A 13,578-nucleotide genomic window follows, 5' to 3' on the forward strand; every position below is an offset into this window, starting at 1 on the left:
CCCCCCCCCCCCCCCCCCCCCCCCGGCTGGTTCCTGCCCCATCTGCTGCTCTTAGAAAGCAAAATTAAGAAGGTGGTTTGTCTAAACCAAGATGGATGGGTTTGCTCCCGGAATCGATAGTAATAAAGTAGCTGTGGAGAGCGGTTTTTGGTTTTGAAATAAATAAAGGGGAAAAAAGGAGGAGGGGCAGCTCAGGGGCAGCTGTGTGCGTCCCAGAGGGCTGAGGTGCGGCTGCAGCTTCTGCTTCTTCCCCCCGCCCTGCACCGATCACTGATTCTCACCGCCCTTCTGTCAGTGCTCTGTGATTAAACGTGCTCCGAAGGTGCAAATTATCACCGAGATCTTCATAGTCGGCCGTAGAAATGAAGTACCAGATCTGTGCTGCTGCCGAGTGGGGCTCAGGCACCCAGCTCCTCTAAATCGTTTTGAAACCCCGGCTTCCCTGCCTCTCCCCGTGCTGACAGGCAGGCGCACACGAGGGGAGGGCGTTTCGATGCCATTACCGTGGCTGCTCTTTGTCTGTGTTTGTTTTCATTCATTGGGGTCAGGATTTAACTTGAAGCAGACTCCGTTTTGCTCAGTGTTTGCTTGCCCCCATCTTGGCACGTGCTCTGCAGAGCTCAAAAAAACCCGAAGAAATTGGAGAGCCGCTGCCGGAGCCGCGGTGCTGTGCGGGGCTGAGCCCTGAGCGCCACGCGGGGCTGCAGGGGAGGGGGCAGAAGGGCAGCGGTGTCACAGCGGGCTGCGTGAGCGCCGTGCTCAGCCCAGGGCTGCCGGTGCTGCTGGAATCAGCAGGGCTGGGTAACCTCACCCCTCTGCTGCGCAGGGCAGGAGCTGTTTGCAGCCGAGCTGCGCTCTTGGAGCGGGTCACACAGCTCTCATGAACCCAGCAGATGTTTTACTCTGGAGCGAGCAAAACCTTTCTAAACTGAGCTCTTAAAGCAACAACAGGAAAGGAAAAAAAAAAAAAAAAGAAAGAAAGAAAAAAAGCCTAGCACAATGCAGAAGGCACATTTCATGCTTGAAAGGCACTTTGCAGCCCTTGCGATGCTGCAAATCCGCCAGAGCCAGCAGCGCCCTGCAGACAGCAGAAGACGCAACCCGAACCGACGCTCCGTCCACACGCCTTCCCGCGCCGACCTCGGCGGCCGGCAGGAAGTTCGGCTCAGAGATCTCTATTTATACCGGTAGGAATACAGCGATAAAGAAGGCAACCTGAGTCGCTGAGGGCTGGCTATAAAGCCGGGACCGACCCATCTCTGCTCTGCGTGCGGCAGCTGGGCGCTCCCAGGTAGCGCTGCGGAGCTGAGGGCAGGGATGCGCCCGCAGGAGCCGGTAGGAGCGCAGCACCCGGATGCAGCGGGGTCCCTGGGGGGGGCTGCTGCTGGTTGGAAATAGCAGAGTGGAGAGGAGCTGATGGTGTGTTTGCGTTCCGTTCGATGGGAAGGACAGAGGCTCCCGGGGGGAGCTGAGGGCGCTGTGGGCAGCGCTGTGGTGCGGTGCCCCGGATGCCCTTTGGAGATGCGGTGCCTGCAGTCGTTCGTGGGGAGCGGGGAAGGCCACGGAGCTGCGCAGCCGCGTCTGGGGGGCACAGAGCGGCAGTGCCTGGAGGGAGCTGTGGGGCAGAGCGGAGGCAGACGTTGGGTCGGTGCTGAGCACTGGGCAGGTGGGAGGAGCAGCGAAGGGCTCTGAGCGGCCCAGCAAGGAGAGGGGGCTGCGGTGCTTCAATGTGTGGGACAGAGCAATCACCCCCCGTACTGACGCCAGTGGGGTTCCCTTACCCAAAGCATCAGAACAGAAAGTGAAATTCCCTGAGAGGCTGCAATTTAGTGTTAATTAACAGGAAATGGCTGACACATAGCAGCAAGGACCCCTCCTCGCTAAATACCAAATTCTCTGGCACTCATCCCTGTGGGAGGGGGCAGAACGGCCGCTGATCAGCCCCATCCCACAGCCCAGAGCTGCACAGGTTGGGGCTTTTTTCCCATCTGTGCCTGGAAAAGAAGGAGCTGCAGGCTGCAATGTGGCTGCCGGGTGCAGCAGCATCTTCACCATCTGCAGACTGCTCCGCTTCACCACCGAACCCCAAATCCTCTTCATTTATATTCCAGATAAGTGAGCAAAACCTCGTAGCAAAGAGGCTCTTCATTAATCACCCGCCTTCACCATTCTGCTCACTTCTGGAATGGAATTTGGGGTCTTGATAATGGCTCTGTTGTCCAGGCATGTGCCTCGAAGACTGATGCACCTGTCTCAGCAACTAAATAGCTCTGCAGAGAAATACGATCGCCTCAAACCCCGGCCTCCACTGACAGCAGGACTCAGATAAGATAATCTTCCTATGCCACGGGGTAGTGGAACAATACTTGCATTATAGATTATAGCCACGCTCCAACAAAGAGCTTATTCTTATTTCCCCCCCTTAATAAATGCATTTTGTTTAAAACAATTATGGCTCCTCGAACAAGTTTGCTGGCTCGGCGGAGGGATTGACGCTGAGCACTGGGGAGGGACAGGAATGGTGGGGGCTGCCTGGGGGCTGTCAGCACCCGCACGCATCGGCCCAACGGCAGCCCCTGGCAGCAGCCCCTGCTCTGCCCTTGAATGGCAGTGAGGAAAGACGCTGCTCCCAGCAATCGTTGGAGCTGTTCCCCATGCAGGTGTCCTGCAAAGTGCTGGGGCTGCAGGGGCTGCTGAGGTGCAGTGCAGTTGGTAGCATTGTAATGGGACTGCAGCAGGCAGAACGTGCCTTGTGGGGATGGGGGACTGGCTCTGCACGGGCAGAGTGACACCCAGTGACAGCCTGTCACACCCAGCTTCCCTCTGCCAGACATCAGTGGGCGTTTGGGCCCTGCAGCTCAGTGGGGTGTGAAGGATGGTTCAATAAGAGACATAGAAAAGTGATGATACAGAGCACCCCGTGGAGAGGCCAGAAATAAGGTTGCACACGCAAGGTCATGAATGTGAAGGGAGCTCGCAGGTTGATCCATGGGTCCAGGCCGTTCCTGGAAGCCAGGAGCCCCGGTGAGGACAGCGGCGCAGCACTGCAGCCCCGGTGCCAGCCCACAACACCCCGTGCTTCCCTTTGCAGATGGACCCGGTGCAGAAGGCCGTGATCAGCCACACCTTTGGCGTGCCTGCCCCGCTCAAGAAGAAGCAGTTCATCTCCTGCAACATCTGCCACCTGCGCTTCAACTCCGCGGTAAGTCGGGCTGCGATGGCCTGCTGTCCCTCAGCTCTGCCATGCGGTGTCCCCGCGGCTGCAGCTCTCCCTTCTCCCATTCCCATTTCTGTCTTCCTGCTCCCCGTCATTTTGTGCTGCTCTGCTCCCTGCTGCCTTACTCCTGTGTTTGTGCTCCAGCTGTGTCATCAGCTCATGCGGTTTCCATCTGCTCCTTGGAGCTGGATGCGCTCTCCCTGTGCTGGCCTCCCAGCACTCTGCTGCACAGGTGGTTTGGGTGTTTTTTTTTTCTTCCCTAAATCCCTTCATTCAAAGTAAATCAACCACCTTGAAGAGGGGAGGAAGGAAACGTTCACTGATCCCTGCAGTAATGAATTGCACGCAGTTGATCTTTTGTGGTGAGAACTGATTAAACAGTTGGAAAGGGAATTCTCATTCAGATCCAAGCAGCACCTGGAGAAGAGGTTCACAGCAGCAGCTCAGAGCCCCTCTGTGTGTTAATGGGCAGATCTGGGGACTGAGCTTTGCGCTGCTGGGCTGGCACTGTGCTGTGCTCTGCCCCGGCCACCCAGACACCCTGAGGGCTCCCATCCCTGTGAGAAGGGGATGGTTTGCAGGGATGGTTTGCAGGGATGAGTGGCTTCAGAGAGGTCATAGTCAGCCGTTCTACTCATCTGTGCTGCTGCTCCATCACGTGCAGGGCTGGGAATGAGGCAGAAGGCTCTGACTGTGGTTCATCTGCTCGAGCCAGAGCTGCTCCCACGGCACCCATGGGTGCTGCACCCAGCGGGGAGCACTGAGCTGGCTCCGAGTTCCACTGCTGTGCACGGAGAGATGGAGAGATGGGCGCCGTGTGGCTGTGCTGCCTCAGCAGAGCCCCGCTGCGGGAGCTGCTCCTCCAGCCACAGTCAGCTTCTGCCGGCTTAATTATTTTGCCTGGCAACCGAGCGGCGCGGGGAGCGGCTTTCCGCTGGGAGGAGCTCTGCCGTTCCAGGTGCGGGATGGCGATGCTCGCCGCAGCCCCCCGCGCTGCTCGCGCTGACCCCGCACCCCGGGCCGCTCCTGCGCTGCGCTTCCCTCGGGTTCCCCGGCCCGGGGTGACGGCCGTGTGCAGCCGCTGCATGCTGACCTACTTGCGCTGCGGCCCGGCCCCGTCCGAACCGCGTTATCTGATGGAAGTCGATTGTGTTTGCTAATGAGGCTCTGCTCGGCCCGTGCGCTTGGATGGGCCTTTTTTCTTTCCCACGGACCCGCGCCGCCCGGCTCCCAGCCGCCGTTCCCTGCCCTCGGGATGCGGTGGGCAAAGCTGCTCCCCGGGCGCCGGGAGCAAATTAATCCGTGCTGCTCAGCGGCAGTGTCTTAATTCACGTTGGATTTAGCTTCCATAAATTGCCCAACTGCGGTTGTTTTCGGCGACAATGCAGCATTGTCTGTGACCGCTCAGTACACCAGTGTGTGGGTTCCTCTCTTTGTGGATGTTTTTATCTACTCTGTGCAGGCGTGGACCCATCGATGTGCACTTCATTATTCAGCGTTCTCTGGGAGAAAGGAGCCCGTGAATGTAAATTGCATGTTAGATGCCCGCTGGGTTACAATGGGAGATGTGTCCTCCCCACCGATGCGTTTTTTAATTTTATTTTTACAGCTTGCTGTGCATTGTATGTTTCTGGAGCCATGCATTTATCTGAAGGCTTCTTTCAGAAGTGTCTCGGTGCATTTAATCAGAGTGGGATCCTTATCTTGGCCTTGCAGTGCAGCGGTGGCTTAGCACAGTGATGCCTTGAGTGCACGTGTGTGCAGAGCGGTGTGAGAGGGGAAAAGCAGCTCTGTGCCACAGCTGGCCAAGTGTGTCACATCCAGGGGTGGGTGGCACTGGGTGCTGCACAGCCGGCCATGTGCTGGGGGCTGTCTGAGCTGCCACTGCCAGGACTGCCCCTCACCCACCTGTCCATCTGTCCATCCTTCTGTCCGTCTGCAGCACCGATGCAGTGTCCCCCTCTGTCTCTCCCACAGAACCAGGCAGAAGCCCACTACAAAGGCCACAAGCACGCCCGGAGGCTGAAAGCCATTGAGGCCATGAAGAGCAAGCAGAAGGCAGCAGGGGCCGTGGGCAGGGACAGCACGGCTGACTTCACCCCCAGTCTGGAGGGTGGTGAGGATCCCAGCGGTGCAGGTATGGGCAGGGCTGCAGCGCAGCCCCAGCGCTGTGCGATGACCTGCTGCTCCTGGTGGTGCAGCAGGAACCCAACGCACTTGGGGCAGCACTGTGTGCCCGAGCTTCCCTCAGCCATCAGCTGCAGAGTGCAAGGAGGGACGGGGATGTGTGAGTGTGTCACAGGCCTGCTTCCACCTCGGGGTCACAGCCTGGCTGCGGACACAGGGCAGTGCTGGCTTGTCCATGCACTGCTCAGTGATCTGCAGCTGAAGTGTGGCTTTGGTTTCAAGTTATTCTGTGTTTGCTTGCTGCTGGGTGTTGGGATGGGAATGCTCGGCAGAGGCTGCACTCAATTGTGCACCTGCAGCACTGCACGCTGTGGGAGGAGCGCCTTGAGCCCCTGCCTGGGGACTGTGGGTGGGATCCGGCCCTGCTGCCGGCCCTGCAGCACCCGCCCGTTTGCAGCTCCCACCCTGCAGTGCTCTGGAGCTTTCCCCGTGTTTGGTCTTTCTGGGTGATGTTTATAAACACAGATAATGGCTGTGGCAACAAAGTCTTCCCTGCCCAACCACGGAGTCTGTAGGTGCCTGTGCACACCCTCAGGGCTGTTGCAGATAAAAGCTGTGATGCAGCACCGGGGCAGAACCCCCCCGCTCAGAGCAGAGAAGAGCCCTTGGGCCAGGCTCGGGGCTGCTGCCTGAAATCCCCGTTCAGGACAAGAGAGCTTTCGCCCCCGGCTGATTTCTCCTCCCCCTCTTCTCCCTCCCTTCCCGCCAGCCCCCCCCAGCGACCCCAAGGAGGCGGACGGCGACGGCCCCGACGTGGCGCTGCCGCCCGGCTCCGAGCAGCCGCCCGCAGAGCTGCCAGGCAGCGCCGCCCCGCTGGGCTCCCCGCCGCCCTCCGAGCCGTCCGAGGCCGCGTCCGACGCCGCCAGCATCACCTCCTCGGCCGCGCACGGGGCGGAGGCGCAGACGGCCGAGTCGGGCAGCAGCGGCGGCTCAGCGCCCGACAGCGAGAAGGAGGGCAGGAAGGGCAAACAGCACCTGTACTGCCCCACGTGCAAGGTGACCGTCAACTCGCTGTCCCAGCTGGAGGCTCACAACACGGGTAAGGGCAGAGCCCGGGTGCGGGATCCGCGCAGAGCCACGCGGCCTTGCGAGTTAATGAATGTTGTTTTCATTAAAAAGGTTGAATTAAGGTGGCTTGCAAACATAAGCGGTGGTGTTTTACCTACGCTGCGGCTTAAGAAGTGAATTCTAGCAAGATCAGAAGCTCCCTCATTGTTCGTGTAGCTTAATTAAAGACCTTTTCAGATAGATTTATTGAAGCGATTGGAGGTCGCTTTGTATTCTGTTGCAGTTCAGCCCTAACCCGACAGCAGTAGGAGTGCCAGGACCTGCCCGGAGCCCGAGGCTGGGCGGCCTTTTGGGAGCCACGCGGGGAAGTGAATGAGCCCCACAGCGCGGCTCCCCCGACCAAGCCCCCAGAGCCCCCCCGCTCCGCAGTGCCGCAGTCTCTGCAGCGCCGGCTCCATCTGCACGCGATGCTCAGCCCGAGCAGCCCCGATCCTAATGGGGGGAGCCCCCCCGCCGCAGCGGGAGCTGGGAGCCAGCAGCCCCCGCCGCAGGGCTTAGCTGCAAACGTGTCCTTTGGCTTTTGTCAGCTCCGGTTACAAAGACGGGCGCTGATTTGAGGAGGAAGAACAAACAAACAAAATGTTCGCAGGCTGCTGCTCCGGCTGTCACGCAGCGCCGAGCTCAGGCTCCTTGCTTAACGCCTTAAGAAATAGAAGGAATTAGCGGGAGCTTGAATTACCTGCCCTCGCTGGGAAGGGGCGGACGCAGCGCGCCGCCCCCAGGTGTGCGGGATTTGGGGCTCGCCTTCCCTGCCCCCCGGGGCCCCACTGAGCAAATCCCGGCTCTGTGCCGGCACCGCTCTGACCTTGGGCGCAGCGCAGGTGCTGTGCTAATGCTCGGGGATGGCGACGGCTCCCGGACGCGCTGAAAACAGCCATTTCTCCAAAGGTCTGACGTGTGGAAGGAGTTGGGAGGAGGCATCTCTGGAAGCAGCTGGTTTGTGGTCTGGAGCTTGGCAGGGGCTGGGAATGGGCTGCTGCATCCCAGGATGGGTTGGGACAGGGTCTTGCTGCAGAGGGACGGAAGGTTTGGTGTTTGCTGAGCGCCTCTCCGTCCCCAGGTGCCAAGCACAAATCCATGCTGGAAGGACACAGCGCCCAGCTGCGGCGTGGCCGGGGGAAACTGCTGGCCCGGGCAGGGCACAAAGCCAAGAGAATCGGCAACAAGGGCAGCATCAACATCCAGAACAAGGCGTTCCACTGCCAAGTGTGCGAGATCTACGTGAACTCTGAGACCCAACTCAAACAGGTAATGGCACTGAGCCTCAGCTGTGCGCTTCCCCTGGGAAACGCAGAGCTTTGGGGAGCATCTGTCAGCATGAAGCCCATGGGAGAGGAGCATCTCTTAAGTCCTGGCTTTTATGGGACTCATCCCTTTGAAATCCCTCCCTTAAGCCAAGGGGAATCTGCATGTGTTCGCCATAGCCCTGTGGGTTTTCCCTGCTGTGTGGAAAACGCAGGATTGGTGGGGGTCAGAGGGCACCAGCTGTGCCCGTGGTGCCCATCGCTTGGCCCTTGTCCTCTTGCAGCACATGAGCAGCCGGCGGCACAAAGACAGGCTGGCCGGGAAGCCGCCCAAGCCCAAGTACAGCCCCTACAACAAGCTGCAGAAGAACGCTGCCCTCGCAGTGAGTATTCTCAAGGTATTTGTCTCCCAGCAAATCACCCACCCGCTGGCTGCCTGCAACACCCAACTGCATGACACATCTCCTGCTATAAAACACACTGTTGTTCTCAAAGCCTCCGTTCCTTGCACCCCACGGATCCCGTTGTGGGAGGATTGTGAGCTGAGAGGAGGCTCTGGTTTTCCTTCTTGTGATGGAAAGCACAGGGAGAGCTCAGCCCTCTGGCAGCAGCATTCTGAGCAGCTGCGGTATTTGGGGTCCTTCCACCTGGCTCACATTTGGCAGCTGATTGAGTGCCTGGGGTTGGCATAGTTCAGCTGAACCGAGCCCAAACGTTTATCTGCAGAGACCTGGGGCTCCCTGCCTGGTGTGGCGGGGAGCTGGCAGAAATACCAGCCTAGGAGTCGGGGAGCAGCAGGCAGGGGGAGCCGGGGCAGAGTGTGGGGCTGGGGCCTCCCAGTGCTGGGGCTGCGCTTTGTGTTTGCTGCAGACACCGCAGGGCTGCTGCAGGGGCTGCTCTGAGCTGTTGCAGCCATCATGAGGTCTCCTCTCCCTCCCGCAGTCCAAGCTGGCTCTGCAGAAGCACCTCACCAAGACGCTGGCGACGCGCTTCCTGCCCAGCCCGCTCACCACGGCTGTGTGCGCCATGCCTGGGCCTCTCGCCCTGCGCCCAGCTGCTGCCACCACGCTCTTCCAAGCCCCGATCCTCGGACCAGCCCTATTCCGAACGCCTCCAGCCCACGTCCGCACCACGCCGGGCCCCATCGTCTTTGCACCCTATTAGAGCCACTCGCCGGGGTCCATCGGCCGTGCCATGGGGCTGCACGGGGCACCGACTGCTCTCCTGGCTGATGGGAAACCGTAGCAGTAGGCATCGACCCAGGCTTCCCCTTTGCTTCCAGCTGGCTCCCGTTGGTGTGCGACGCTCCGCCGGAGCCCAGCCCCACCGTGCCCCCCCCTGCCGCTCCCCCCGCCCATGCTGGCCCCGCAGCGGTTGGGCCACGTGGGGTGAGGATGGTGCTGGAGCCACCAGGACCTTGCTGTGCTTCTTGTCTGCCTCCCAGTTCCCAGATCGAGAGGAGAGGAGAGGAGCTGGCTGGTCCCCCGGGGGTGGAGCAGCCCTGGTCCCCGCTGGTCTCATCTGTCCCACGCCAAAGAGCCATCGGCCATGGTGGTCACATCCTCACTCCGAGAGCAATAGGCAAAGCCTGGGACTCCCTCCTCTGCCCTCTGAAAGCACACAGCCTTTCTCCCAGGCATCCTGAGAAGCACAGAATTTGGGCACAGGCTCTGCTCCCATCTGGTTTGCGCTCCCTGAGGTGGGAAGGAGGGGACGCTGTGCTCTGAGCCCTGCACCTCAGTCCCACCCCTGGGGGGACAATCCCGCCCCTACCTCAGGGGAGATGCTGTGAGGCTTCGTGAATGTCCCCAAAGCACTTTTGGTTCTCCAGAGGAAGGCGCTGTCGTTGCTCACCATCCACCCCATCCCCATTAGGAGCTTCCAAGGAGTTTGTGACTCTGCCAAGCGAAGGCATCCTGGCAGCCCAGACAATCAGGGAGGAAGGAGCAGGCACTGCCAGCCTCCCTCAGATGCTCTCTTTTCACTGTGCTCAGAAGGCCCAGCGAGGACCTGGTCTGAAAACTGTATCTGCAGCTCTCTGCGTTCCCAGTGCTGCTGTAAATAGAAACCTGCAGGAAAGTCACAACCCAAATGGACCTCATGCCGGAGTGACGACCCACCCCGATCTATGCAATCCCACGGGAGCAGCTGGCTCGTTTGCTGTCTACATTTTTGGTGCTCAGTCTGTAGGGCTGGGGGTGTTGTTTGGAGCAGAAAGGACACAAAGCAACACTCAGCTCTGTGCAGGTGGTTCCTCTGCCGTGCTGTCCCCTCCCATTCCCAGGCCGGGTGCTGGCACAGAGACCTCTGCAGCATCCCGGCACGTGGCTGTGTTCTTGCCCAGCCCTTGGGATGAGGTGGTTTTGCACATCTGGGAATCCACACACACAAGCGCACATATCTGACGTCTTGGCCATAAGCAACACATGGATTTCAGGAGGATTTTGCCCAGTGTGCACCACCAGTGCTCAGGATGAGGTCTTGGAGGCGTACGGGGACCTGCTGCCACCTAATGCTTCTGTTCCCAGAGCTGGGAACCTCGGGTGACAGCAGGGACCACTGCATAGAGGGAGCAGCCGCTGGGTCCCGCTGGCACAGAGCTCAGCTCCCACATCCAGAAGGCATTCTGCTCACACCATGGGCAGTGCTCAACCATGGAGTGCTGCTGCTGTGTTTTCCGTGCAGAAGAGTACAAACGAGCATGTGGGTATGGATTTATCTGCTCAGGGCATCTCCCTCTACCTCAGGGAAGGACAGGGAGAGAGGGCACCAAGGGAGGGGGGATCATGTATGGAAAGATCAGAGTAGCCACAAGGTCCTGAGGTGGCGGGGAGGCCTGCTTAAGAGAGCAGCTGCGGGTAGAAGGCTACTGCAGCAGTGGCCTCAGCAGGGACATGGAGCGGGGCCCACCAGCCTGGGGGACACGTGTGGCCCAGACCAGGAGACAACCCCACATCTCCCAGGACAGGACGGGGGCTGGCTGGGGCCCACAGGCAGCAGGAGGATGTGGCTCTGACAGCATCTCAGTGCCAAGCAGCCTGCAGCCACCCAGGCCCCCACCGCCTCACTGTGCTCTTCTCCAGGCCTCCTCTCAGCTCTGGCTGCAGCGGTGGCCGTGCTGCAGCCTGCAGGAGCAGCTGGGCACCACTGGGTTGCTTCCCCTGCAATTCGTTTCAAAAAGCCTGTGCTGGAGCCAGCAGTGGCTGCTCCTGTCACCTCTCCACCAGTGGAGTCCTGATACACTCCTACACTTGGCACTTTAACCCTTGAAAGCCATTCCTTCTAATAACAATAATACTGCAGTGAGCTGCATAAGAACATCCTGCCTCTATCGCATCCCCTTCGCCTCCACAAACCCCTCCCTGCTCCCGTGCAATCCAAAGCATTTCTGCCTTTGACTTAGCATATGCTGTGCTAGATAGTAGGGCATAGTCCATAGCGCTCAGTAAGACATGCCCCTCTGTAAATAACCTTGGAGTGATGTGAAGTTTGATTCCAAAAAAGAAAAAAAACAACAAAAAAAGAACACAGAAAAATGGAATAACAGACTCTAGGGACTTGGCCAGTACCCCTCCTGTAATGTTCATTGTATATTTTTGATGTACTATAACTGTTGGGGAAAAAAAAAAGGAAAATATTTTGATAATTGAATCTCATCGCTTTATTGTGGTACTCAGTAAATAAAAGGAACAAGTATAAACGAGCCAGGGCTTTCTCATCATTTTTTTTTTCCTAGATCCAGACTTGCCAAAGGGAGCAAAGTGTTGCTGGGCAGGACTGGGACAGCATCCTTTTGTCTCATGGTGGTTCTGAGGCATCACAACTGTGGGGTGGTGAGAGCTGCCCCTGTGTGTGCATGGGCCGAGCACAGCCCCACGCCTCCCGGGTCAGGACTGGGTCTGCCCTCAGCAAAAGAGCACTGCAGTGTGCAGTGCACTGTGAGATGTGGGGGCTGAGCCTGCCCTCAGGAACAGCACCTTGCCCTGCTCCGCACTGTGCATTTCCTGGGGCAGGAGGCTCACCTGCATGCAGCTTGGCCAAGGACTGAATATTCCTGCATGTCGGGGTGCAGAGGACACGGCCAGGTAAGGAGCAACCTGCTGATACAAAGCTGCAGCACCACAGGGCCAGCTGGGGTCAGACAAGGAGACTGGGGAGGCACAGCCCTCAAATGGGTTCATCTCATGTTGGATCAGTACAAGAGAGCAGCTCTTGAGAGGGGGAAATCTTTTCCTATGGCCTGGCTGTACTCAGATGTGAAGCTGATCCCAGGCTGCTGGGCTCCTTGGGGGCAGCATGAAGCCCCCAGGTGTCAGCCTGTGCCCTGAGAGCAGGGGTGCACTTGGTGAATCCTGGCTTTCCTGCAGCGCCTTAAACACCGGCAGGGCCTGGGCAGTGAAAACAGCTCTTGTGTCAGTACAGGGAGATGGGTCACCTCTCTCCTCCTCAAAGACCATCCCCAGCCCTGGGAAGCCCACTCCTCATGCAACCAGGCTTCCTGCAGGCTCCATAGCACCAAAGAGGCTCAGCAGGAGGTACGCGCAAGGGAAGGAGAGAGGTGAGGGACAGGAGGTGGCATCGAAGAGCAAGACGAGGCTCAGCCATCCACAGACCCGCTGCCCTTGTTCTTGCGGCTCAGGGGAAAAGCAGACTTGCTTTGTGGCTGCGTCATCTTACTGGCCAGGTAGATGAAGGGCTCAATCAACGTGCGCCGGTCAGCCACAGACACTTCCCACAGCTTCACCTTCTCACCCTTGGCCCAATGCTGGGCTGCGTCGTGGTCCACCCGGCGCTGCTCCTGCAGGTCACATTTATTGCCCAAAACCACAATAGTGACCTGTTCACAAACAGGGGAGAAAAAAGCCCAGCCGGTAACGAAAGCAGAGCTGAGCAGTGCTGCTTTGGTAACGCCTTCAGTGCCAGGCCCTGCCCACGCACAATTCCCCCTTTCACAACACCTTTCTTTGGGCAGTTTCACCCTTCTGCTTGGGTTTGTTTCAAACCAGCCGCAAACTGGAAGGGCCCACCGAGCAGCTGCGCATGCAGCACTGCAGAGCCCTGCAGGAAAAGTCCCACCTGGGCAGCCGAGATCCCAGTCAACACCAGTAAGACCAACAGCCCCTTATGGAGCAACCGAAGCAGCAGATCGCTGGTCTCCGCTTTCACGGCCGGCCCTTCCGCCCAGCAGCCGCGGAATCAGGGCAAAGAGCCGCCCAGCACAGCAGCCCCCCGCCAAAGGACGGCAGCAGCGCTCACCTCCTTCTTGTCCTTGCATTTGTCGATCTCCTTCTTGAGGAGCTCCACCCGTTTGAAGGACTCCTTGCTGTCGGTGCTGTACACCAGCACGTAGCCGTCGGTGCAGGAGAAGCAGTGCTTGGGCAGCTCCAGGCCGTCCCGCAGCCCCCGCGTGTCGTAGAAGCGGACCTGCTCGCGCACGCCGCGGTCCGTCTCGATGGAGCCCACGTAGATGTCCTCCTGCGTCTCGATCATCTCGGAGCCTGCGGGGCGGACAGCGGGGTGACGGGGCGTCCGGAACCGCGCAGCCCCGCGCCCGGCCCGGCACGCACCGACCACGTGGTTTCCGTACAGCAGCTGCTCCAGGATGGCTGTTTTGCCCACCGCGGCCTGCCCGCACACCACCACCTTGCAGCTCTTCCCCATGCCGCCTGAGCGCCGCTCCGGAGCCGCGCGCGGGGGATCCGCCCAACGAACGGCGCCGGGGCGGCACCGCGCGGGGCTCCGCCGGGGGACGCGGGCCGGGGCGGCCGGGCGGCGCGGCGGATCCCAGCTGCGCGGCGGCGGAAGGGGGGCGGCGCCACAGCGCCCTCCGGCGGCGGAACGCGGCACTTCGCGGCACCCGAC

The 13,578-nt window shown here is 59.7% G+C and overlaps 2 protein-coding genes across 4 annotated transcripts in view; one reads left to right on the top strand and one right to left on the bottom strand.

Annotated features, from left to right (window-relative positions):
- ZNF385C (zinc finger protein 385C) overlaps positions 1-11,413 on the top strand; it is a 43,343-nt gene extending 31,930 nt beyond the window's left edge. For all 3 annotated transcript variants that reach the window (XM_042887592.1, XM_042887594.1, XM_042887593.1), the window contains exons 4-9: positions 3,092-3,202; positions 5,195-5,354; positions 6,114-6,443; positions 7,533-7,720; positions 8,001-8,114; positions 8,659-11,413. In XM_042887592.1, the coding sequence (XP_042743526.1) occupies positions 3,092-3,202; positions 5,195-5,354; positions 6,114-6,443; positions 7,533-7,720; positions 8,001-8,114; positions 8,659-8,880 (1,125 nt within the window). In that variant the 3' untranslated portion in view covers positions 8,881-11,413. The remainder of the gene's footprint in view (positions 1-3,091; positions 3,203-5,194; positions 5,355-6,113; positions 6,444-7,532; positions 7,721-8,000; positions 8,115-8,658) is intronic.
- NKIRAS2 (NFKB inhibitor interacting Ras like 2) lies at positions 11,354-13,418 on the bottom strand. Its single transcript, XM_042887595.1, has 3 exons — positions 13,284-13,418; positions 12,973-13,214; positions 11,354-12,553 (listed from the first exon to the last, which is right to left on the bottom strand). The coding sequence occupies exons 1-3, from the start codon at positions 13,375-13,377 to the stop codon at positions 12,314-12,316; spliced, it is 576 nt and encodes a 191-aa protein (XP_042743529.1). The 5' UTR covers positions 13,378-13,418; the 3' UTR covers positions 11,354-12,313.
- Between the last annotated feature and the right edge of the window lie 160 nt (positions 13,419-13,578).

Source organism: Lagopus leucura, unplaced genomic scaffold, assembly GCF_019238085.1.
Source record: "Lagopus leucura isolate 7727_CA_CO unplaced genomic scaffold, USGS_WTPT01 Super-Scaffold_100094, whole genome shotgun sequence".
Taxonomy (NCBI): domain Eukaryota; kingdom Metazoa; phylum Chordata; class Aves; order Galliformes; family Phasianidae; genus Lagopus; species Lagopus leucura.

Excerpts from the sequence above, each read along its gene's own strand:
- NKIRAS2 (XM_042887595.1), bottom strand. The coding sequence starts at position 13,377 with ATGGGGAAGAGCTGCAAGGTGGTGGTGTGCGGGCAGGCCGCGGTGGGC. Across the intron at positions 13,215-13,283 it reads GTACGGAAACCACGTGGTCG|GCTCCGAGATGATCGAGACG; the intron begins GTGCGTGCCGGG and ends TCCGCCCCGCAG. Across the intron at positions 12,554-12,972 it reads AATGCAAGGACAAGAAGGAG|GTCACTATTGTGGTTTTGGG; the intron begins GTGAGCGCTGCT and ends GTTTGTGAACAG.